The following is a 26,083-nucleotide window of genomic DNA, read 5'->3' as shown; positions in this document are numbered from 1 at the left end:
TCACGATTTTTATATTATTCTGTTCCATCCACCAAACCGACATAGGGTTGCAAGATGGCAATCGAATACAATAATTGTAGTACGCTATATTTGGTAGGTCTGAGAATCGGTTGCATCAAAATTTTTATAATTGATTTTTTTAAATATGTTATATGGCAATACGACGTTTGCTGGATCAGCTAGTAGGATATAAAATCACTTATTGTACGTCAAAAACTACCACCCATTCGAAGTAGTGTGCCTCAGACCTGAGATGAACGGGCGCAAGAAACTTTGCGGGTTTTTCTTTTTTAAGCAGAAGTCTTCCCAACATCGTACCTTATTGTTTCATGAACTACAAAATCAATCAAAGTGGCAACAATGGCTGTGATACGAAGCCGAGACAGAACGATCGTTTATTGTGACTCGTTCACAAGAAATACTTTAACCGAAACGCAGATTTCAATAACGCTCGGCTTCATTGAATAGAGTTACCTCATAACATTTTTATTGAACAATAAGAGTTTTTCCGGTGGGGAGCGTCATCCCCCCGATACTCCTTATATCGAACATTTATATCGCATCAAAGCCTCTATTACCTTCGTTTTATATTTTAAATTCTTTCGTGATGTTGAACCTAGGCGGTCTGAATTATTATTGAAGTGAAAACTCGAGTTGGGTACTTTTTGGTAGGGGAAATTTTACGGGTTCGCATCACTGACATTCTCATAACTGACGCACGCGATAAATAAATATTATATATTTTAGTTAGACACTTTTTGGATGGGTGAATTGTAGTGAGTTGGCGTCACTGTAATGCTTACAGCAGTATATCTGTAGCTGTACAGCTGACTTATTGTGCAACATTAGTGCTGTGTATATCTTATAAGTGAAATTAAATGAATTAAGTGACAAGTTCAATGTGTATTGTTGAAATAGTGTTTGTGTTTGAAATTAATAATTTAAACATTATGAAATTAAAAATATTAAATACTAAAGTACTAGTTTCACTATTATGGGCAGACTCTATAACTGCCATTTTTTTCTATTATAATATTATTTCAGTTTATTTATTATTATTAAGATTTAACAATATATTTTATAACTGGCGATAGACATGCTAAGTCTGTAAATTATTTAACTGTCTTCCAATTTTAAGTAATGCAGGAACCCATAAATTAATAATCTTTATTGAATTAAAAGGATTAGGAGGGAAAATTTCGACAATATATAACTTTATTAATATGATGGCACCATATAGAATAACAAACCGTGCGAGAGAGAAGAACACCTTTTTTTATAAAAATAAGGAACAAGACGAGCAGGACGTTCAGCTGATGGAACTTGATACGCCCTATCCATTACAATGCAGTACCACTCAGGATTCTTGAAAAACCCGAAAATTTTGTGTGGCACTACAATTGCGCTTGTCACCTTGAGACATACGGTGTTAAGTCTCATTTGCCCAGTAATTTCACTAACAAAGACACAGCAAGATAGCGGATCAAGTGTTACTGAAACAGATTATGGTTGACAAGTCGTAAACAGGCAGCAACGCTTAGTATTAGCTCCATAGTATTTTGAATACTAACCCACTAACTATCGCATATATTGCCAAGTCACGCAATATCGAGCCAGATTGTCTATACGCTGGTAGTAGGAGAAGGAAATTTTAAGTCCCGTCATGGTAATAAAGTTGCAAATAAACGACGGTATGATTATTTATTCCAAGTATATAATATTATTTGCTGTAATAGCACAATTATAGCAATAAAATTATTTTATCTCTGCCACATCCCAAACAGATCCAACGACGATCAAAACATCTTAAAACTTTTAACAGCGTCGCCGTTCGCAAACAACTCATTAACCATTTAAGGTTTAATTCAGTTTTCTGTCAACCGTAAAAACTCCCCAAATTGCGAAAGTATTCGGCTTATCGTATAGTCACGCTTATCGAGGCGCGGAAACTATGTTACATCAACGAAGTGCGCAGTTCGCAAGTTTACGGTTTGGCGGTTAGCTATAAAGGAGTTGCAGGTGATAAAGTCGTCTCGCGGCTTGTAAATTCAAGCTGCATTTTAACGAGTGACTCTTTTGAATTATTTCACGCCTCTTACACTTGCATGGAGAGTCAGATTGCTCCCTTTTACGAGTCTCGCTTAATAAAAGTATTTTGTTACGGAATATTAAAACGGAATAAATTTGACTTTGAATTTATTAGATTATTCAAGTAGTATTTTCTTTTATTAACGCGAGTGTTACACATTTAAATAAAACACTTTTAAAGCATTAAAATGCGTGTAATTGAAACTGTGTTTTGACTTTAGATTTTTATTTTAACTAACCCGACGTTTCAAGACCATTCCAGCTCTCGTTTTGAGGGGGACTGTCCCCTTACAGTTACAAATACACGCATTTTAATTCATTAAAAGTGTTTTTTTTTTAATTATTTAAGTAACTAAATCTATGCGCAGTGTTCATCCGTAATGTCGTGTTCTAGCTTGAAAGATGTGTCGATTATTTCAGGAAATTATTTAATAATGGATACTTATTATTCTTAGATACGTCTAGATAGAGTCTCTTGCTGTTGGACTACAGATGAAAACAGGCCAGGCTTAATACTTTAGTGTGCGTTACAAACTACGTCTTCCTCTATCGATTTGTAAGTCACTTTGTATTAGTGTGTGTGCATTGCTCGAAATAGATGTGAACTGTAAATCTCAATTTTTCCACGTATAAATGATCTAAGTTAATGTTATAAACCAAAAAACTACACAATTACAAGATTAATTTGTTTTGGCTTTGCGTTGATAGTCGGCTAACAGTTTTTTACTATGGGTAGGTTAGAGTATTTAAATGTTTTGTTATTTATTTATTCTTTATTGGTTTTTATGGAATAGTAGGACAAACGAGCATATTATATAAGGGTCACCTGGTGGTAGGTGATCACCGCAGAGCATACTCTCTTGTAGCTCCAGAGGAATCACATGAGTGTAGCCGGTTTTATAGAGTCGAATAAACTTGATGTGTTGAATTTGACATTTCGATGTTATTCGTAAAAAAATGTATTTAAAATGTAGGTGTTGACCAGCAATATAAGGAATCAATGTGCCAAATTTAAATTTAAAAGTGTGTAGGTTGTTATGTACTACGTCATATAGGTAACATTAGGTTTTTAACTGTCCAACGGGAACTCTTTAAGTTCCGGGATGAAAAGTATCTAAGATGAAAAGCGGTATATATATATACTAGCTGACCCGACAGACGTTGTTCTATATATAACAAAAAAAAAACTGTTTTATAGGAATTTGTCAATAATTTTTCATAACATCAAGAATTATTTCGTAACTTGTGCTCCTTAATGAAATTGTTTCAGAGCAGAACTGTCAAACCGTGCGTCAATAAATTCTCTCACAGAAAATATGTCCATGCAAAACAAATATTGGAAATAAAAATAATTATGGGTCCCAAATCAAAATAAGAACTATCCTATCTCTCAAGTTGGACTCGCACTCCATGAAGTAATCCCCATTTAAATTCGTTCATTAGTTTAGGAGTCCATCGCGGGCAAACAACGTGTCACGTAATTTATATATATTAATATAACCGGTATACTGTAATGTATCAACCATTTCGAATTCGAAGTCGATTAAAACTGTTTTATCTAATGACCCACACAGAATTTTTATATGTTATGGTTTGTGTTTTCTGTATCTTTCATCTTTTCAGACTTTTCGTCTGTTTAATATAAAATAGATATTCTCTATACCAGCAATCTCATAATGCAACGAAACCCAAAAAAATAGACTCAAATCAAAATGAATTTTTATGCTTGTTGACTTTGTTTTTCAGGTAGTTTTATTGTGCAAACCCCGGGAGGTCCGACACTCATACATGACCCTCCTTGTAAGATGTGACCTCGTTCGACATCGGAGGGAAAAATGGATTGTTCACAGATACAAGGACTATTATTGTGATGAACGGACGGACAATCTTGACATTTAATTATAAGGATTTATAAAGATGCCTTTTATTTACTTAAAGTAATTGAGGTATACTTGAAATAGAAGTATAATAGTTCTTTAAACTTGAGTCTTGAATATTTTCAGCAAGCTTACCCTTAGTCTTAAGTACGTATTCACTCGTGGGCATCTTCAACAAAAAGTTCAGGAATTTATGAATGTAATCAAATATCAATATCAGTTTTGATCCGATTAATAAAGTTAAATAAATATATGTGTATACCTACTACCGAGGCGACCAGAATAATACCATAAAATGCAGCTTGTTTCTGAGAAGGTTTTAATAATAGAACTTATTTATTTTAACTTAGAAATACTTACATATTCGCAATACAAACATTTCATTATAGAGTAATAAAGTTAAATTAACAAATATTAACGTTATCTTCTCGGTTATCTTAATATATAAAATTACGTGACACGTTGTTTGCCCGCGATGGACTCCTAAACTAATGAACGAATTTAAATGGGGATTACTTCATGGAGTGCGGTTAAGTCCAACTTGAGAGATAGGATACTTTTTATTGTGATTTGGGACCCATAATTATTTTTATTTCCAATATTTGTGTTGTATGGACATATATTCTGTGAGAGAATTTATTGACGCACGGTTTGACAGTTCTGCTGTGAAACAATTTCATTATAACAACAAGGAGCACAAGTTTATTTACGTTTTCTAATTGAATACAAACATAACTCCTGTGATAATCACATATTTCTTAGAGATACTAATGAAATATGGTAAAGAATATGTGTGGGAGGGGGGAAGGCGCCCCATTCGTAATGATAATTTTAATTTAATGTAATCATAGTATTGTAAATATATTTATAAGATTTTATTCTGTTTGAATACATATAAATTCACAATTTCAAAATAAAATAATCAAATAATCCACTAGCTCTCGGTCCCTATATCCAATACAAAATATCATTAGTGAGTAATTCAACTCGAATCAAAGCGATATTGTCGAGCGAATTGTGAAAATGACTAATTTATTGATCTCATCGGGACTCCGCAAACATATCAAGTCACAACTCAAACAAACACTCGACGTAAGTGAATAAATGGGTAATTCGACACGCGTCCCAATAACGTTCTTACCCGATTCACCCCTCTTGGCGAAGAAACCCCCCCCCCCCCCCCTCCCCCCACACACATTCTTAAGCATATTTCATTAGTAGCTCTAAGAAATATGTGATTATCACAGATGTTTTTTAACTATCATATCATCTAAATAAAAAAATAGTGGAATCGCCTATCACAAATATATTTGTACAGTTTATTCTTTATTACTTTTTATGAAATATTTGATATTTCTTCGTCTTCTTCGTGACACTCTTGGCAGAGCGGTCGTGGTCATCACGATTTGATATCTTTTGGGGCAGATGTGATCCGCCCCACGAATATTCGCCACTTTTCCCTGCTGGCTGACAGCCTGGTACACTTGTTTAATGTACCGAATACAGCCTTATTTGGTGGGTCTGTAGCATGCGCGACCTTCGTCGCCCTCTGGTGCCCTCAACTTTGCCCTGCACGACAAGGAACTCGATGGAGACCTTCCTCGTCCACTGGTGCCCTCAACTTTGCCCTGCACGACAAGGAACTCGATGGAAACCTTCCTCGCCCTCTGGTGCCCTCAACTTACCCTGCACGACAAGGAACTCGATGGAGACCTTCCTCGCCCTCTGGTGCCCTCAACTTGTCCTGCACGACAAGGAACTCGATGGAGACCTTCCTCGCCCACTGGTACCCTCAACTTGCCCTGCACGACAAGGAACTCGATGGAGACCTTCCTCGCCCTCTGGTGCCCTCAACTTGTCCTGCACGACAAGGAACTCGATGGAGACCTTCCTCGCCCACTGGTACCCTCAACTTTGCCCTGCATGACAAGGAACTCGATGGAGACCTTCTTCGCCCTCTGGTGCCCTCAACTTGCCCTGCACGACAAGGAACTCGATGTAGATCTTCCTCGCCCTCTGGTGCCCTCAACTTTGCCCTGCAGGACAAGGAACTCGATGGACTCACTCTCGTGCCTTAACGCATTTAACTTTAAACACGATTCATATATTGGATGCAGCGCCTTACAAATTAATTTGTTTGTATATTACAGCCATTGTAAGATACTCCAGTCATTAAAAAGACAATTAATTTAGAAGAAATATTTATAGTGACGATTTAAAAGCGTTTACTTTAAGCGTAATTGAATAATTTGTTTGACTTTGACTTTGACTTTGATGACTTATAGACCAGTAAGTAGTGATTAGTATTCTTTAGTACGGCGGGCTTAAAATAACGCGTAATAATCTCTCCCACAACTTGCAACTATACAATCAAAATATTACAGTTAATCGGTAAGGTTTTTTTCATCTAAGCTCCTATTTTTTTTTCATGAAATATATGGCGGTCATTTTACGTTTAGATATTGTTAACATAGATAATTTATACCTCTAGATAGAGTCTCTTGCTGTTAGACAACTGATAAAAACAGTCCAGAAATATAAGTTTAGTGTGACAAGCTACATCTTACACTCGCGATTTGTATGACACTTTGTATGTGTGTGAATTTCTCTAAATGGAGGTTAGTTCTAAATTCAATTTTTCGACGTTTTCACAATTGTCATAGCCTATCTAGACGCATAAATAATATAAGATTTTTAATTTATTCGTATTGATGTCATTTGCACAGCATATTGTAAGTCCCAGAAGGAATTATCACTTACAACATTTCTAATTAATAAATCTATGATCGTTGTAATCTACCAATTAAGGGTACATCAAACATGCGGAACTGATTGCAATCAATACAGTTTTTGATCGTTAATGAATGTACCTGACCCAAAAATTGCTCGAAACATCATTCATTCTCATAAAGATCTGGGTTTTCGATAAGCTTAGTGGGATATTGATAACGCTAGGATCAATATTAATCATAATGTTGACGTTTTGCCAACTACTCGGTTGAGGTTGAGTAAACAATTTGTAATGTTTTTAAATTTTTAGTTAATGGTAAGCTCAGTTGGAAGAGCACTCGCACGGAACGCGAGAAGTCTTGGGTTCGAGTCCCGCATCGTTCATAAAATTTTGATTTCAAATTTTATTATTTTTAATACATATTGATGTAATGAAATCACTGCAGCGATAACACTAGATGATATTATAAAGATAAACAGTTGACAGCAAGCAAACTCGATGAATCATATCGTGAGCAGCTTGGACCAAGTTCGATCATGTTTTGTGAACTCTTTCATTTATCTAATGAGTTTGTGAACGCGCCCCCGTATCGAATCGACGCTTGTTTGTTGGGCGTGGTCGTTGAAATCGATGGCTCTTGATGAATTAATCGAGTGATATCGATAACTTGGAGTGCATTGCTTGTGCTGTTTACTCCCGGTTGTTATTGCGAAATACAATTATAAGTTCATATTTTGGATAAGTTGGAAGTAGTCTATTTATTGCATATACGTAATTTCTATTTCCTATTTATCAATAAGAAAGAAAAATAATATTAGGCACAAAGTAACGGAATAGCGACATAAGAGCAAAAACAAAACTAACTGATGACGTGCTATGAAAAATAGCCCAGCTCAAGTGGCAATTGATTATATACAGATCATTTAAACAGGATACGCGAAGCACCCTGGACAAGGACTAGTAGTGCAGAATGATGACAGAATAGTACACAAGGGACCTACACTTCATAGAAGTAGAAGCTGAAAGCAGAAATTATTGGAAGGTGATGACAACATAAGGTCACATAAGGTTGAAACTGGTGACGAATTGCTGTAATTAGCATCGAATGGAATAGAATGGAAACAATCAGAGGCCTTTACCATAGATATCTTGTACTCCAATACTTCACACCCCCACAAATCCTCCGTTTTTATCACGCTTTCCTCAGAAATGGCGTAGCTGATTTTAATGTGGTTTTCACTTTCGTATTGCACCAAGCTTCCCGTAACATCGAGTTTGTTTGATTTAAATAGGCTTAGAAACAAAGAAAAGCTTAGTATTTTTAGATGAACAAACCTACGGGTTGGTATTTGATCACTGCGGCCCACACTCTCATGCTATCCCAGAGTAATCGCAAGAACTTTACAAATGTTATGAAGTAAATTCAAAAACATGTTGGTACGTGGCGGACGAGGATCGAACCGAGGGCTCCGTTGTGGGAGTCAACAGTCCTTCCTATTGCGCTACCGATGCTTCAAGTTATTTCAAAAAAAGTTATTGTATACTTATGTATGCACGCAAGTAATTTAAGTTATACTTCCTTGGCCTCACGAAGCAAAAATCATTAAAATGATTTATTCCTCGTGCTATTCTACGTTTTTAGAAATAACAATTTTGTAAGAATCTTGCAAAGATGGCTTTGAAAATTAATTATTAAATAATGAATACGGCTATATGGGCTTGAACCCTTTGCCTGTCCTAACCATGGACGAAGAAACCAAATAAAAATAAAGAATGATGTTTGCGTCATTCTTTAAAACGTCATACTTTTTGGAACCAACTTCAACCTGTTACTTTTGTGTTACAGTGATGAGTTTTCATAACGCTCCTAAAGAGGTATAACTTCAATAATACACACAAACCTGTGAGGGTAGAGTCACGAAGACTGGCTCGTTAATTATATTTATCACACTGTGTCAGAATTCATCTCACGTTGCCTGAGTTATTTTTTAGAAAGCAGAACAATAAATTGTTAGGAAATCCCCGACATAGGAGACAGTAAGAAAGGCAGAGGCTTTGCGATATACGGTAGGCCTGTTGTTATTTTAAGTGGCTTTAGATAAGTATAAAGTAGATTCATAGTTTTGTTGTAGAATACGTTTTTTAACAAAATAAACTATTTGTATGAATGACTGACTAAAACAGACAAGTGGGAGGTTGCTTTGCACAGAACGCCGGCTAGATTATGGGTACTACAACGGCGCCTATTTCTACCGTGAAGTATTTGTAAACATTATTGTGCTTTGGTCTGAAGGGCGCCGTAGTAGTTTATTTAAAAAAAAACAAGAGCAAGTCGAACATACACACACGGACCTAACATAGTTTACTTTAAAAGTAATTGTGTCACTATGGCGGCATTTTGGATTCGCCATGGTGGGGATTTTAATAATTTGTTCTTATCGGAGTAATACAAACTCTGTCGGATTGAGGCTGTTGTTACTGTTGACTACCTTTCGGTCACTGTACACAAACAGGTATAAAAAGACAAATTTATATATTTTATGCCTTACTTATATTGACATAAAAAAAACTTTTGTCAGGGTGTGGAGTTCGAACGGAAACCTTTGTCGATTGATGCGTCTACTGGAGGTATTCAATAACTCTTGTTTTAAGTATTAATTTACAATTTTTTTTTACACCTGTTAGGCATTGACTATTTGACGTTTGAGTACTTTTGTTGCATCACTTTACATTTATATTGTAATTGAAATGATTTGTATAAAGATGAAGCTGTAAATGTTGATTTAAAAGAGTGGCAATGAGTTTCTTGCCACTTCTTCTCATTATAGCTCAACCTTTTCCTAAGTGGCGGAAAATATAAAAAGATAAGAAAATTATAGACATTCACAAGTGTCATTTCCTTGACCTACATGAATAAAGTGATCTTGGTTTGATTTGATTTTAAACCCACGAAACGGAGCTTAAATCCAACCTTACTTGAAAGCAGTAGTTGAAATTAATGATTCAACTGTACCCCTGCTCCGCGGCCGCCTGTAATGCGACATGCGATAGCTGATTGAAAAAAATTAAGGCGATGTAAAAAAAAAGATAAAAAGTAAGAGGCAATGTAATAAAAGTTTCACTTTAAAAGAAACAATCGTATGATGTATTCGCGACATTTACCACGAAACTTGAATTAGCGGTCGCCGGTCTACATCAAACTCCACCGAGCGGCGTTCATTAGAACTTCGACTTGTATGATCAACTTTCCAACGTAATGAACACTAAAAGGAGGCAAGTTTCATCGCTTCAAATTTTAATACCGGGGCTCTTTGCGCGCTGTATAAATGGGATGCGTGGAATCTGAACACTCGGAGTTAGAAATCCAATATCCGTAGAGTTTTGAGAACTTTGTGTAATGCTTTTGTGTACTCCGTATTTGTAATATATCTTTAATTGGCTGTCTTTCTTTATCTTTAAAGCTTAAATTAACCAAAAGGCCAATCATAACATTTCCCGCGCAATTTTCGTTTATATGACAATACCATTTATGTCATCCTTAGGGACACTATACTAGGCTCCTTTGCACAGGCCGGCTAGATTATGGGTACCACAACGGCGCCTATTGCTGCCGTGATGCAGTGTTTCGGTCTGAAGGGCGCCGTAGCTAGTGAAATTACTGGGCAAATGGCTTAATTATCTTATGTCTCAAGGTGACGAGCGCAATTGTAGTGCCGTTCAGTATTTTTGGGTTTTTCAAGAGTCCTGAGCGGCACTGCATTGTCATGGGCAGGGCGTATCAATTACCATCAACTAAACGTCCTGCTCGTCTCGTCCCTTATTTTCGTAAAAAAAAAATCATGCGATTATTTAAAAACTAATGAAACATATTTAAAGTAGGTACTCCATGAGGCATGTGGTGGTTTAAACGTGTAGGTAATACTCACGTTAATCAAAGATACAACCATTTACAAAATTTTGGGTTAACCCCTATGAATTACCAAATTACAACCTCAAAGGATTGTGAAGGTTTCGAAATGGTTCAGCCTAGTACTGCTCGGTACAGAGGACTGAACAATGAATACCTTCCAGCCAAGTCACTTTGATGTGTCTCTATAGCGAAAGGGTTCTCAAACTTACATTTCAAATTGTTACATTCCACACACGATATTAAACTGTCGTTATGTGTTTATCAATATTGTAATATACCTGGCTACTATACAGACATTAATTATTTTTAATTTATCTGTATTTCACGAATTATTAAAGAAACGAATATAAAACGGTGCAGGTTATCATTCTATCCCACTTGCACCATTATTGCCCTTCTAATAACACGCGTGCGTAGTCTGTGCAGAAAAAATACCAGTCTGGATCAGCTTTCAGGTTGACTCTAATATTAAATTGATTATGCCCTGTGGTTCCCCTGTGCATAAAAAGAATAGGGAAGTCCCAGGCCCAAGGGTGTCGTAAGAGACGACTAAGGGTTCATAAGAAGGGTTAAGAAGTTCACTGCGATTGCGCTGCTCACCATGAGACATAAGATGTTAAGTCTCATTTGACCAGTAATTTCACTAGCTATGGCGCCCTTCAGACCGAAACAGAGTAATGTTTACTCATTAATGCTTCACGGCAGAAATAGGCGCCGTTGTGGTAGCAGCAGTAAAAATTGTTTTTTAAACAGCAGTCTAAATTGTTTTTTAAATTAAAATAAAGTCTTTTTTCAGTAAACCGTACAAAGAACACCTGTATAAATTAGTACATATTATGATTTTTATTTTTTATGAAAATAAGGGACGAGACGAGCAGGACGTTCAGCTGATAGTAATTCTTGGAAAAACCCAAAAGTTCTGAGCGGCACTGCAATTGTGCTCGTCACCTTGAGACATAAGATGTTAAGTCTCATTTGCCCAGAAATTTCACTAGCTACGGCGCCCTTCAAACCGAAACACAGTAATGTTTACACATTAATGCTTCGCGGCAGAAATAGACGCCGCTGTGGTACCCATAATCTAGCAGGCATCCTGTGCAAAGGAGCCTCCCACTTGTGAACGTCCACAGAGAACGTCCAAAATATATTTACGGTTAAATATATGAGAAGTGCTAAGAATCGTGCTGGATAACAATAACGCAAGTTGGGTATGGTGCGTTCGTCAAATCAAATCAAATCAAAAATACTTTTATGTAGGTAAGTCACATTACACTTGAAATATATTTTTTTTTTCATACAGGAAGGCAGATATGCGTAGAGAAGAATGAGCAAGAAACTCTAAGGTTGCTCTTTTCAAAACAGATTAGTTATTTCAAGTTCTTATTTTTAATTATATGGCCAGTATTCTTGGTACCCTTCCACGTAATGATAGTTTTGATTTTATGTAGTCATTATTGTAAATATAGTTATAAGATTTTTTTTTGTTTGAATAAATAACTTATTAAAAACTAGCAAGTAGTAGTTTGAAGAAAGAGATACAATTTGAATTTAAATTACTGAAATTATTTATAATCTATGCAACTGGGTTGGAATATAAGCTACCAGTATACACATATACCTATATTAAGAAAAAAAAATATAAATGCCTATTTTAATCGGGCGTTAAAACATTGACACGGCACTGTTGCCCTTAATATTAATGTTGGCGCTAAAAATATGTTAGATTCGCATTTCAACAAAAAAACTTGGATAGTTCTAAGTACTTTGAAACATATCGCCAAATTTTATTATTCCTGTGAGGGTATTGGTAGAAGTTATCAGTATCACGAGAAGCTTGCACCACAAGCAAGATGGTCTTCTGCCCTGGAAATGTTGAGGATTTAATGGAGTTGCACCATTTAGCTTTAGCAACATCTAGAAAGTAGGAATAGCTGCACCAGAAATGGAATTTCTACCATAAATAAAGACCAGCGCTTCCTGTTCCCTTACAGTTTCATAAACAAAAGATTTTAGCTGACAAGCGATTAATGGAACCCCAGCTTTGAAAACGCATGATGTCCTCATTTTCATAGTTTGATGTAGAGAAGTAACAACATAACTATTGTAACTTGGACTAAATTTAGATATAAAGTAGCATCATCCACCCACAACAATAACTCAATTGTGAATTCTAAGCAATGTTAATAAAGTTTGTCTTAAAGAAACAATATGATTTCACTCAAAATCAATTTCTGCCCCGTCCTATTTTCATGACCAAATTACGAAGTTTCACTTCTTCCGCGCGGAGGGACTCCAAGCACAATATTTTTTTTTGTTAACGGCTTACAAATGTATGCTCTAAACTATAAGGTGGCTAACTAAAAGGTTTGATGGCACCGTCAAATGAGGGCACAGTTGTTTAGCGAAGCACCCGCATGGCGTTATCTGTACGTGAAGCAACTCTCTAATGTGCGATCGATATTCTTATCACCACTCCAAACTTTATGAATACGATGCCCCACTCATATCTTGTATATGAACATATTGCGTGTACTAGCGGTCCGTTTTTTTATAATATCAAAACATATTCTGTATTTTTGATTAAGGATTGGTCTTCGCTGCGCTGCAACTAGATACCGCAGGCGTAGTCGCAAAGTGGGGCAACTAATACTACGCCCAAGTGGGTATACTCGAGCCAGTCTCGATCAATATAACAGCTAATACTTGAAACTAAAATGCCGGGTTGCGTAGTAGAACTGTATAAAAGCTATTTGTGTTAGATAGTTTGGTATCTAGTTGGAGCGCAGCGGAGACCAATATTTAATATATGTTCTGAGTATTTGTATTATAGTAATATACCGACTTTTTTATGGAAGAGTAGGACAAACGAACAAACAAACGTGTCACCTGATGGTAAGTGACCACCGCCGCCCATATTCTCTTGTAACGCTAGAGGAAATCACAAGACATACACATGAATTCAACCGAAAATATCCATGTATGTCGAAAATGAGGACCAAACCTGGAACACCGGGATAACCGTTAACTGTTTTAATAATTGGTACAGATCAAAAATATGTTTTTTTCCATAAAGTTGAGTTTTAATAAGAAGTAGCAAGACATTCATTGTCAAACGCCGAAAATACGGGTGGGTCCCCATGCGGCCGTTAAGCTATGATCGCAACGCCGCTAAAAGACGGTGTACGGTATTAATTTACAAATTTGAATGTATTTTGTTATCATACAGATTAAATATATCGAGGATAGAAAAAAAAAATTAAAGTAAATATGTCAAAAAGTTATACTATATTTTTTTCCAATCTCTAAGATAGGATCTTAAGTGACTAAACTCATAGTTTAAATGATATAATATATCTATAATTTTTTGGTATCATGGAGCTCATTCATACACTTAACGCGCGATAAAAATTTATTAAAGTTTATTATTTTGTTTATAATACTTTTTAAAGTTACACAAAACCAAAAATGTTATTGTTCTAAATTTTTTGTTTAAAGGATCTTTTTTCAAAATTACTTAGTTTTGAGTTCACACAAAACTCAATGCTCTCTTTTTTTATCAAGAATATACACGCTATTGTACTTGTTAAAGTACTGGCTTAGTCTCGCTTGAAATTAAAATAAACTTTATCAACGCTTCAAAACTGTTGCAGGTGATGGGCGTGAGTGATCACGGAAATAAGAGATGCCTTGAATATTCGGTTAATAAATGAATGGGCACTTTGTTAAGGCCATACATTGAAAACAGAGTGAAACAAAATGGCGAAGGGGGTGGCTTAAACGCGTTACGTAACGTAACTTAAACACGAATTAAAATAGTAGCAAGTACGCAAAACCGACCAAGAGCAATTAATAAAAGCGCTATATATATTTTTTTTAATTTTGTAATAAAATTTGTCAATTGATTGAAACTTAATATTATTTTGTAAAATTGTTTATTAGTTAAACGGTTAAATAAACGTTGCGCAAGTTTTTTTTTTATCGAGAAAATTTAGTTCAATCGTGTATGTCCGATATAAATGTAACAACTAAGAGAAATAGTCAACAAGATTTCGTTTAAAACCGGACCCTCACAATAGATGTTTATGAGAAGTAGAGAAAAATAAACAGCATTAATTTGGAGGTAGGGCCTTAATATTCTTGTACCTATTCGGCCGAATAATGCAAAATATCCCGCTGAATACAGAATACGAATCATGAAGAGAAAACTCCACGTACTAGTCAAAAATAAGAATGAATACCTCAAACTTATTAGGCGTAAGAACTGATTAAAAAAAATAGCTTTAGTACCGCGTAAGCTCTCATAATATGGGTATAATATATAATATAGTTTGGAATAGGTAACGGCGGACGTAAGCCAATAAGGGTTCTTACTTCTATTGTATTCGCCTTCGTTCGTTATTATACGTAGACCGGGCCTTAATAGAACTTCGATTACATATTTGGTAGGTTAATTTAGAGTAATTTTTTGTTAACCTACTCTGGCCGAAAATTTGTTTGTGTTTTCTCAAAGTAATAAGATATTCAGCATTTAATTAGAATTTTCTTAAAATATTTATTGTTAATTAGTTCTTTATAAGTGACCTACCTTTTTTTCGAGTTGGTAGTAGATATTAAGTTTTATACGTATAACTTTAACTATAAAATAAATAACGTATAAAATAGGTTTTAGGGACACATACTCATAAATAAAGTGTATTTTAATTTAATCTTGCTAATTTTTATTCTTAAAGATCAATGGAAATCGAATAGGCGATCTGAGAGACTGTAATCGCAAATAAAGGGCTGAATTTTATTGAATGTATAAATTTATTATGGTTGTGCTGATTTTTTTGATCTTCATGGGAAATGAATAGGTGATATCTTTCGCCGTAAAGAAATCATTGGTATATTTTTTTTCCGTTTTTATAAATATAAAAATCATCTTAATAGAAATCAAATAAGAGCTTTATAAGACCGTTACCAAATAGGTAATTATGGACTACTTTTTAAGGAAACGAATTTTATAACTGCACAAAGAAATTTGTATTATTTTTTTTTTTACTTTTTTTTATTAATTATATATAGATCATCTTAATAAAAACCGAAAAAGCGATCTATTAGAGTGTAATCAGAATCGTTCTTAGAAACCGTTATTTTTAAGAAAACGCATTTTTAACTGCACAAATAAATTTGAACTGGATTTTATGTGGTATTTGCTTTAATTTTATAGATGAGATGTAAATTTAAAAGCAATTTCTAAGTATGTGAACATAAATTAATTTAAGGCTAACTATTTTTAGAAAAATGCATTTTTATAACTGCACAAATAAATTGGTATTTTAATTTTGAGCCATTTTTTTAATTTTAAATATCTTTTTCATTGAATAGGTGATCTCTTTGACGGTATTTGTAAAGACTTTATATGATGGAATTTATATGTAAACGTATTTTTAACTAAATAAATGAATTAAATGTGCCGATTATTAATTTTTAGTGTGCAAGGTCTTAACATTTCTATCCGAATGTTCATTACCTGATCTGAATTTACGGACTTAATATTGTTTTTCGCAGCGGTAAAAGAAAATTTGAATTATTATGTTTCTTTCGGAAATAAAACCGGTTACAAGAACAGCTGCATTTAACGAACGAAAATGTTAAAATTTGATATTTCTGGCATTGTTTTATTACTTGTTTTGAATTAAAATATATTACACGTTCAGTTGTTTTTTAGGTCTAAAAATAAAGGGTTTTGAAAAAAACCGAGAACTTTGAATGTATGTCGTGCGACTCACGTTTGTCTAAAATTTTTGTTTAATTTCTTTGTTCTTCAAATTTAAAATTCGCAAAAACGCAAAATGCGTTCGAATCTTGGAATCAATAAATTAAAAATGCATTTTATTAATTGCGTAGATTTTATTATAGCATTGTTGAATTATTTTCATTTATTTTATAAGATTTTTCTTTTATTTAAAGTCACATAAAGGTGCCTGCTGAGGTGTCGATTTTAATTTAATTTAATTGCTTCCAGTGTAATAGATATTTTCTGAACAAACAACAATTTCGAAAAGAATGCAAAGGTGTTTGTATTTTTTTAATATTTTTTTTATTATAAAATCTCTAGAAAACTTTGCCTTCCATAAAAAAACGATTAAACAACACTTGTTATTAATTCAAAATGTATAACTTTAATTACGTTTAATTGTTGAATTGGTTTTACGCTTTCAACATTTTTAGGAAAGAACATTCCTTTTTTTATTTCCTATATATAGGAAATAATAACGCAATAACAATCCTACGACACTGCGAAGAGCTTTTTTAGAATTAAAAAATTGTAAATTCATTCAAATAAAACCATTTTTTTGGAATAAAAATTCTAATCAATTCAAACAAGAGAAACGTACAAAAAACGATCTGGGCTTTTATATAATGTTGCAATATATATTTTCTATTCATTTCTCAAGACAAGAACAATTAACGAATATGCAAAGGATAAAGTGGAAAAGTTTAAATTTTCCATTTCACGCTTAATAAACTGTCTCAGCGAGATTCTCGGAAGCAGAGGAATTTAATCCGATAAGTCTCCCGGGTAATTAGCACAAAACGCTGCTATCAAGGTTGATGCAGTTAATAAAATAGCGAGCGAAGCAGGCGGTACTCGACGCGACGCCGGATACCTGTTGCCGACGGAACGCCTTACGCCCATCTCGCCAACTTACGAACTCGACGAAACCGACGAACTTCGTGAAACATCTGAAAAGTTTATCGATACATTTCTTACCTGAACTCCGAGCGACGGGCCCCCACAGAAAAACACAAAATAATTATAACAAACAATAAAAACTTGTAAAAAGTAATTGAAAATAAATTAAAATTCAAAATCACTAAGTATAAATAATATTGGACATGAAAATAAATGAAAAATAATGAATAAGGAAATAGAACGCGAGTGGCGGCAGTTTCGCGGATGTGCTGCTACTGATGCCAGGAAGGTTCGGAGAAGTCGGGCTGCCGCCACCGTGGCTGACTACGGAATGATAGCGGGCTGAACGGCTCTGGGCCCCACCCCTAACGCAAGCGCGCTCTTGGAGCACCAGGGCGCATGACCGACATCCTACCCAAAAGTAGAAAAGTGACTCCTACATTGTAGATATACCAATACGTTCTAAGCAAATATTGCATTATATAACAAATACTCATCATTTTCACATCGTTAGTGATTACGCCTCATTTATGTTTTATATCAGGAGTTACTGAATGCTCTTTACGATCTGGCTCTCACTTAACAATTTGTTGACGCAATGAAACTATGACGTAATTCGTAAAATATATTATGATTAAGTTTAGTGATGCTTCACATTGAATACTAAATTATAGAGCTCTCTTATCCCTGTGAAGTATCCATTTCGCAGAGACACATCGTATCCTTTTGGCAACGTTTGGAAGTTGGAGAGTATTCTAGTATCTGATTCAGGAAAAACTCTCATTTCATATGCGTATGGGATTGCATATTTATTGAATGCGTAATCGACACTGTGTCCACAGAAGGCCTGCCCGTTCATGTCATAAATACTACTGTTTCGAAACCATTGCAAGGTTCCTGAGCGCTGGTTAATCTTATTAGCGATATCCCCTGCTTTATTCTGAGCCTCTTTTAGAGTTGTCAAAGCTTTTCTACTGCTGGCTAAAGGATACAATAATGCGTGTCCATCTCGTCTTAAGGAAACATAAACTTTCAGATTAGTTTTATGTTTTTCTAACATTTCGGTTATGAATACGGTTTCATTCTCCGAGTTAGGTGCTGGGCCGGGATAGTCAGCGGAGAATACATTGTCGTTGATTCCACAATCTTTCCATGACGCGTCGAAATTCCGACTTATATCAACGCCTAATGATAAAGTGTCGTCTATTGGGACCATATTTTTCTTCCATGGTTCACGATCCTAAAAAATAAATATAAGTACTTAATTAATACCAATTTGGGAGAAGATTTTTTTTAATTCTTTAGTCAGCTTACGGAGGAGCTTACTAAGGAAACTACTAGGGATGAACCTCCAAAAAGTTGGATTTTCTATCTGTGAGAATTTTATTCAGTACTTTGAGCTTGGTGATATGTGTAATTGGACCACTGAGTACATAACCATCATCCTACTATATATCGCTATACATTTTGTTACTTTTCTTATATCAAGTAGCTATTACATTATTATTCCTTCTTATATTTTATTCAATGTTTTTTTTACTTAAATTTAATTAAAGATGTTCCGTCTAAGAAACAGAATATTATTTGATAGTTTTTATATGTAATATAGTTTTTTACTGCATCAAAAATACATATTTTGTCCTATGATTTCTATTAAATTCATTCTTTATATTCATTTTACGACTTTTATAAGATTCACCAAATCGCCAAGAAACCTTAAAATTCCAAATATCTTTTGGACCTAAATGAAGCTTAATTGAAAAACTGAAATATTTATGAGAGATACATACATTCCGAAGGTATTCCTGTCCATCAGGATTGGTCGAAGGTAAAAAGACCCAATCAGCCTTACTTAACATGTCACTATACTCCTCACAAGCCACCAGCTGTTCTATCAGGAACAATGCCATCATGACTGGCATAGACCCAGCCTGTTGACCAGCTTCTATCATTATTTTGGGTTTAGCTTCTGTTGACTGACTTTTTACTACCACCTGCAAAACAGAACAAATGAGGTAATTGTTCATTTTTCAAATGTTGGCTTTCATTTAAACATATTGCGTATTTAAATTTAGTGAGTATGTACTGACACTCCTTTGATCCTTTAAGCCATTCTCAAACCAATTTGTTTCAAGTAAGAATTTCATAATTAGTGACAAACATACCCAATAATTAGTAAATAGCTATTGGTGTGCGAATGTGACTTGCAGTGAGTCTGTTCTATATTAAAGCCTAACAAACGATTATTGGAACCTCTGAGGACAATTTTACTCCAATACTCGGTAAAATAACGTAATGCTTAAAGATTTCCATGCTAATGACATTCCAAAGCTGTTTTAAAGTAAAATTTCTCTTTTAACTATTGTACTATCATTAAAGTAATACTGATACGATCTGCTGTTGCATTATTTTATTTAAGCTTCATGGTTTGTTCATACATTATTCACATCATATGTGATTGCGGCTTTTTCCAAGTCTCCAGATTATCTTGACAAACTTCTCTTGCTTCTACCACTCTCATTGAGCCTTATGAATAGCTTTTCGCCGCTAATTGTTGGTAGTCTTGAACCGATTTCTTCTGGAATAAACGCCTTAGTCACCGTTTTCCTACGTCCAACAGGGAACTGAAGAAAGAAAAAAAGTTTTTAATAAAACTCAATTACCTCATATAAAATTCTATTCTCATATGTGTAGTGATTGTCATTCAATTCTACTAATTCGCCACAGTATTGTTTTATAGCCCGAAGAAATATGGAGATCTGTAAAAAATAACGATAATCGTGTCATGGTGTTAAACTTTGAACTCCTCCAAAATGGCTTGACCGATTCTCATGAAATGAAATGAGTGCATATTGGGTAGGTCTGAGAATCGGACAACAATAATTTTTGTGACTTTTTTTTTTAATTTGTTTGATTATGAGTCAGCATTAAAAAATACATACAACTTCAAATTGTCACCCATCTACGATCAACAGTTACTTTTTTATCGCGATTTTAATATCGGCAATACGTTTGCTGGGTCAACTAGTTTTATTATATTTAGATAAGTATTAGATATGTGTATTTGACACATAGATTATTTTCAGTTTCATTATTATTATTTATTAACCTTTTTTTCAACTTACTCAAGTTAATCTTAACGTTTGAATATTATGTTGCTGCACCTTACATAGATTATATGAAAGAAAATATAAAATAATGAAAAATTATATTGATCCGACAAAGATAAATAAATTAGATAAATAGACAAAAATTTCGATTGCAAAAATATTTGAGATGACGCAAAGAAATTACAAAAAATAGTGTGGTTTCTTCTCAATTTTCTACTTGGTTGAGTAAAAGTGGTATGAATGACGTTCCAAAATAACGAACAGTTTTCGTCGTCATTTACCGTACTAGCACCAATGGCCACGTTTTCTATACAAGGATCTTCTTCAACGTCCAGGAGATTGTTAAGCATTTCCTCATAACAAGGGCGCATAGTTTTACACCTGTGAAAATTGAATATTTGATCATTATTATTATTCATACCTACTGTACGAGTAACAAACATACAAGGTCAAAGCATACTCAATCTAAACAATGTTTTTTTTCTCACTTCTAGGTTTAATAACACAAAATAAATTTGAAAACAAAATTTATGAACGACGCGGAGACTCGAACCAGCGACCTCTCGTGTTCCATGCGAGCGCTCTTCCTTTGAGCCCACCGTTCGAGTGACGTCACGTTCATAAATCTTGATATGTCTTGTTCAACGCTTAGGTTGTGGCTTCATTTACAGGATCTACTTTAGCGTTGATAACCTGCTCAACCCCAATATTTTGCATATTAGGATGTTGACTTGAGATGTCGCTCTTTAAAATCTAAACAATTTTTTTTAAGTAATAACCCTCACTTCTGGGATTAATTACACAAATTAAATTTGAAAACAAAATATATTAATGTCAAGGAAGTTATGGGTATACGATGAGACCATCCTATGAATTGGATAGCGCTTGCCAGCATTTGTAAGCTTTATTAGGCAAATAGTTAATGAGCACGTGTAGCCCTAGAGACATGACGCACAGGTAATTGGTAACACAGTTTTTGGTTGATTGTATACAGGACCGTGGTGGTTGGAGTATGTATGTCCATATGCATTGCTGATATACTATATTATGATGACCCATACAGCCCAGTGGTTAGTGACCCTGCCTACTGAGCTCGGTAAGCTAAGCAGACCTCTAACTAGAGGTCCCGTGTTCGAATCGCGGTAGATGCAAACATGTATATGAAGAATATTGATGTTTGTTTTCGAATCATGGAGGTTTATATGTATTTATGTTTTAAGTAACTATATTGTATTAAATATATCGTTGTCTAATACCTATAGAAGAGGCTATGCCTAGATTGGGGCAAATTAATTTGTGCAAATGTGTTTCAATATTATGTACAACTATAATCATAGTCAGGTCAGAAAGACCGAAACAGGGACAAGATGAAGAATTCCAAAAAACGAGAGATTTTCTTGGAAAGTTGATGCGAAAGGATGTTCCAGGATGGACCAGGGTTCTTACACATATTGTTGCGTGTAATTTGTACGGGAAAAAGCACTGACAGTAGTTATGCTTACAGAAATTATTCTAAGAGTATTATAGCACTTTGGGTTCGATACGTATAAAATTTAAAGAAAAGATCGTGAAGATCCTTATTACTGATAATGTGTGGTGAAATCAGGTTCAATTTATTATTCAAACAAAACAAATCTTATAACTATATTTACAATACTACGTACGTGGAAGCGTACCAAGAATACTGGCAGCATTACCGCGTTGGATAGCAAGGCTGATCCGTTGACCGAAACAGCTGCCAGCGCTTGGGTTTCCAGTAGCCTTATTGAGGCGCGAAGATAGTATTTTGAACATTCTCCGCGCCTCTGGGCCCCACGGGCCATGTGTCTCGACACCAAACGGCACAAACAGTTCAATTTAACATTAAATACTTACGTTAAAGCTGTGAAAAATCAATCTTCTAACTCAAACCAATCAAATTATACGACTATTTAGATATGGCGAATATTTTAACACTTCATTAGGTACCTACTTCCCATCGGCGTGGAATCATGAAATATGTCAGACAATATTTAACAGCACAATATTATGTTTATTGGAGTGTGAAACTTATCACCTTAAGCGTCTGAATAATATTAATATGAAATTATCTACATTATATTTTATTACATTGTGGGTTTATTCGATTTTCAAGTGAAAACTTCTTTAGCGGCGTTGAGCACTTTTCTTGGGAAGGGGACATGTGTCCTGCGGGCCTACCCTACCTAGCTCTTATTGCGATTCAATTGACAACCTAAAATGAACTGCTTTGCTATTTCGTACCACGACGAGATTAGAGCTATCGAATTTAGGTTGACGTCAAATCAACTGATTAAATCGCAATGATGTCTATTGAATGTCAAAAATGATATCAACTGAATCGCAAACTGATTTAGTTCGTTCATTCAGACCGATTCGAACAAAGTTGCTACTTCCTTAGAGGAAAGTGAATCGCGTTGTTAATAACTTTAAAAAATAGTGAAAAAATAGAAAAGAAATATTTTATTGATTAAAAATGAGATGAGAATACTTTATTGGACTGTTTTGTATAACAAAATACTGAAAATAAATACCAAAAATGAAAATACTAAAGACGAGGCAGTAAAGGCCCGGGCTATAGCCTGTTCACAAGAACGAATTAAAAAAAATGTACTCTGTGGTCCTGTCAAATCAAACATCAATGGAGGTGCCTATTATTTATTATTATGTATTATTAGTATTTTCTACGCAAAAAAAAAAACCGCTAAAATCATATCATTTCAGGTTTCGAAACGCAATTTTATTTCGTTCATTCTTGATAAGCGATCCAAACGCCATTCAGTAAAAGGCACTTCACGGTACGAATTTTAGTGATTCAGTTTAGGTACCTAAACTGAACTGCATCGGATTCGCATCGCTTATTAAAAATTGATGGTAGGCCCTCTGATCGAAAATTAGATTAAATATAGAGTCGTTGAAATTATGGATGAAAGTTGATTTTTCTGAGAGATAAACATTTTAATGTTATATAATTGTAATAGTTTCGAAGTGTTAAATTTTTTATGTTAGTAATATAAACTATCATTTTGTGTACGATAGCGCAATAAATGAATATTGTATTTAACCACATAAATCGTAGTACTTTTTTACTGGTAAATAAAGCAATTCGATCGAAATTATTCACTAACCATTCCAAAATATCCAAAAATGCACAACGTTAATGTTCAAGTTTTCACTTCTGCCGGAACTCCTGGAGTGCATCCCGATTTATTTTTTATAATAAGGGACAAGACGACAGTTCTTTGTTCGTGTCATTTCATCAGTACAGAACCCCCGTCTGGCTTTTTTAAAATTCCCATCGATGGATGAGTATGGGGAAATTACTTGGAGCGATAGTGTCGATATATATTTCTATAATTCACATTCAACGTTATAACGAGCGAAAGTCAGAAAAATTGTTACTTTGAGGGAGGAATGTAAATTATTCACACAGCCTTACTGAGAAAACTACTGAACTGATCGGAATAATACTTATACCATAAGACGCAGCGTGTTTCGGAGGTTATAGTAGTCTCCCGTAGAGCAGTAAGCAATACTGTGTTTCGGTCTGAAGGGCGCCGTAGCTCACTAGCTAACTAACTTTGCCGGGTAATTTCACTAAATTACTGGGCAAATGAGACTTAACATCTCATGTCTCAAGGTGACAAGCGCAGTTGTAGAGCCGCTCAGAATTTTTGGGGTTTTTCAAGAATCCTGAGCGGCATTGAGGGCGTACCTAATTTTCATAAAAAAAATACCTATATATTAGTAATTCAAATAATTCAGTCAGTAATGAAATGAGCGGGTGCGGGGAACTTAATTAATGTGGCAAAGCATGGACAGAGCAAAATATTAACGATACCACAGAACAGTTTAAAAAGATGTCTTTTACCTGTTCTGTGAACGACACAGCCTTATGGCATTTTTTTTTATTTTTTGTTTCCTTGCCAACATTTCTGTCTTGTCAACATTCAGCGATCGTCGTGGTATTTGTCCACGTCATTAAACAGTTAAACTTTTGGAAATATTCTATTCAGTCAAGAGGTCATGTCGGGTCTCTCATTATATTAAACATAAATATTTTTTTTAGTTTGATTAAACAAAGAATATCTCCAGTACGACTTACCCACAATATGTTGAGTATATCATATCCACATTGCCTTGAGAAATTAAAATACAATTTTTGTTAGAATAATATAATATTAGTTTACGTCAACTCAATAAATCAAAGAATTAAAAAAAATCAAGTAAGCAGTCTGTTGGAGGAGTTCTATTCGACACAGATATATTATGTTTTAAAATAAGTACGACTTTTTAATAAAATATAATGGTATTGATATAATATGCGATGTCCTTCCTCCTTGAGGTTCCTAGTATTAAATAAAACAACATATTTTACTCCTCTGGTATTACTTAATGGTGAAAGATAAAATATGATGACAATAGATATAATAAATTATATGTGAACTTTTACATCACTAGAAAAATTATTCTTTAGTGTACGAAGAAAAAATTCTGAAGGTACCTATTTCAAATCGATTGCAAAACACGTAGGAATAAAATCGTTTTATGGTATGGTTGTAAAATGCACATGGGAAATAGTCCTTTATGTACGACGAATGTCCAATATAAATCGAAGTCAATATAAAAACTCCTTTGAATTCATTGTTCAGTTCTCAGGTTGTGACTTCTACAGAAACTAATTAATCCCAAAAGTGAGTGTTATCTCTTTAAAATTATAACAAATTGCTTAGATTTGTAATAGCGACATCTCAAGTCAAGTTCCTAATATGCAAATATTGGGGTTGAGCAGGTTAGATCCTGTAGATGAAGCCACAACCTGAGAGTTGAACAAAGCATACTAGATTTTACCAACGATACGTCCTTTGTATTCAGCAAACTCATCGAATTAAAATAGAGTATTGCTTAGATCTCTGGTCTTTCACTCTAATATCAGCCCATATGACCAGAGTAACACAGAGCTTTTTTTTATGGAATAGTATTAAGTAATGACCGCCGCCCACAATCTCTTGCAATACCGGAGGAATCACAGGAGCGTTGCCGGCCGAGCTGCTCAAATTGTTGCTGATCCAATATTCTGTGAACGCCTTGATGTCTTGGCGCTGCGTCGCAGAGACACCACTTCAATGTGTGTGTCTCTATCGTATTTAACACTAATTATTTGCTGTTTGAGCTCATTCCTGCCGCCGAATCTTACCATCGCACGAAACGGAGCAAACCTTAATATCTTCCCCATCTTCTGGACATTTAGCGATCTTCCGCAGTGCAATTTTTAAATACAACCTAACTACTGAATGGAAATCCTTTAAAACAAGCGCTGCAAGCGTTTCACCGTCTGAAAAGCTGACATTGGTCCTGTGTCTCCTCTGATGTTGCGAGAGAGTTTTGGCAGCGGTGATCACTTAACATCAGGTGACCCGAACGCTAGTTTATCCTACTAGTCTATTTAAAAAAATTTGCAATAAAAGACAACACTCTCCGTGATAGATACGGTAAAAGAGAATGACATAAGACTTACAAGCAAAAATATAATACCTGCTAAACAGACAATCAACACTAACAAATTCATGTTTATTTTACAACTGTATTGTTCATTTTCAACAGTGGAGTACACAAAGTGAACATTTTACTCTATCAACATAATAAAAACGAGCAACATATTATAATAAA

At 34.7% G+C, this 26,083-nt stretch overlaps 1 protein-coding gene and 1 long non-coding RNA gene across 2 annotated transcripts in view; both read right to left on the bottom strand.

Annotated features, from left to right (window-relative positions):
• LOC126971976 (uncharacterized) overlaps positions 1-26,083 on the bottom strand; it is a 500,026-nt gene that overhangs the window by 362,084 nt on the left and 111,859 nt on the right. The window lies entirely within an intron of this gene.
• LOC126971952 (zinc carboxypeptidase-like) lies at positions 17,898-26,068 on the bottom strand. The gene is made up of 6 exons (XM_050818485.1): positions 25,949-26,068; positions 24,519-24,552; positions 20,677-20,776; positions 19,949-20,044; positions 19,076-19,279; positions 17,898-18,525 (listed from the first exon to the last, which is right to left on the bottom strand). Exons 1-6 carry the CDS (start codon positions 25,980-25,982, stop codon positions 17,926-17,928), a joined length of 1,068 nt encoding a protein of 355 aa, XP_050674442.1. The 5' UTR covers positions 25,983-26,068; the 3' UTR covers positions 17,898-17,925.

Source organism: Leptidea sinapis, chromosome 25 (genome assembly GCF_905404315.1).
Source record: "Leptidea sinapis chromosome 25, ilLepSina1.1, whole genome shotgun sequence".
Lineage (NCBI taxonomy): Eukaryota > Metazoa > Arthropoda > Insecta > Lepidoptera > Pieridae > Leptidea > Leptidea sinapis.
This window is presented reverse-complemented; position numbering and strand designations above follow the sequence as displayed.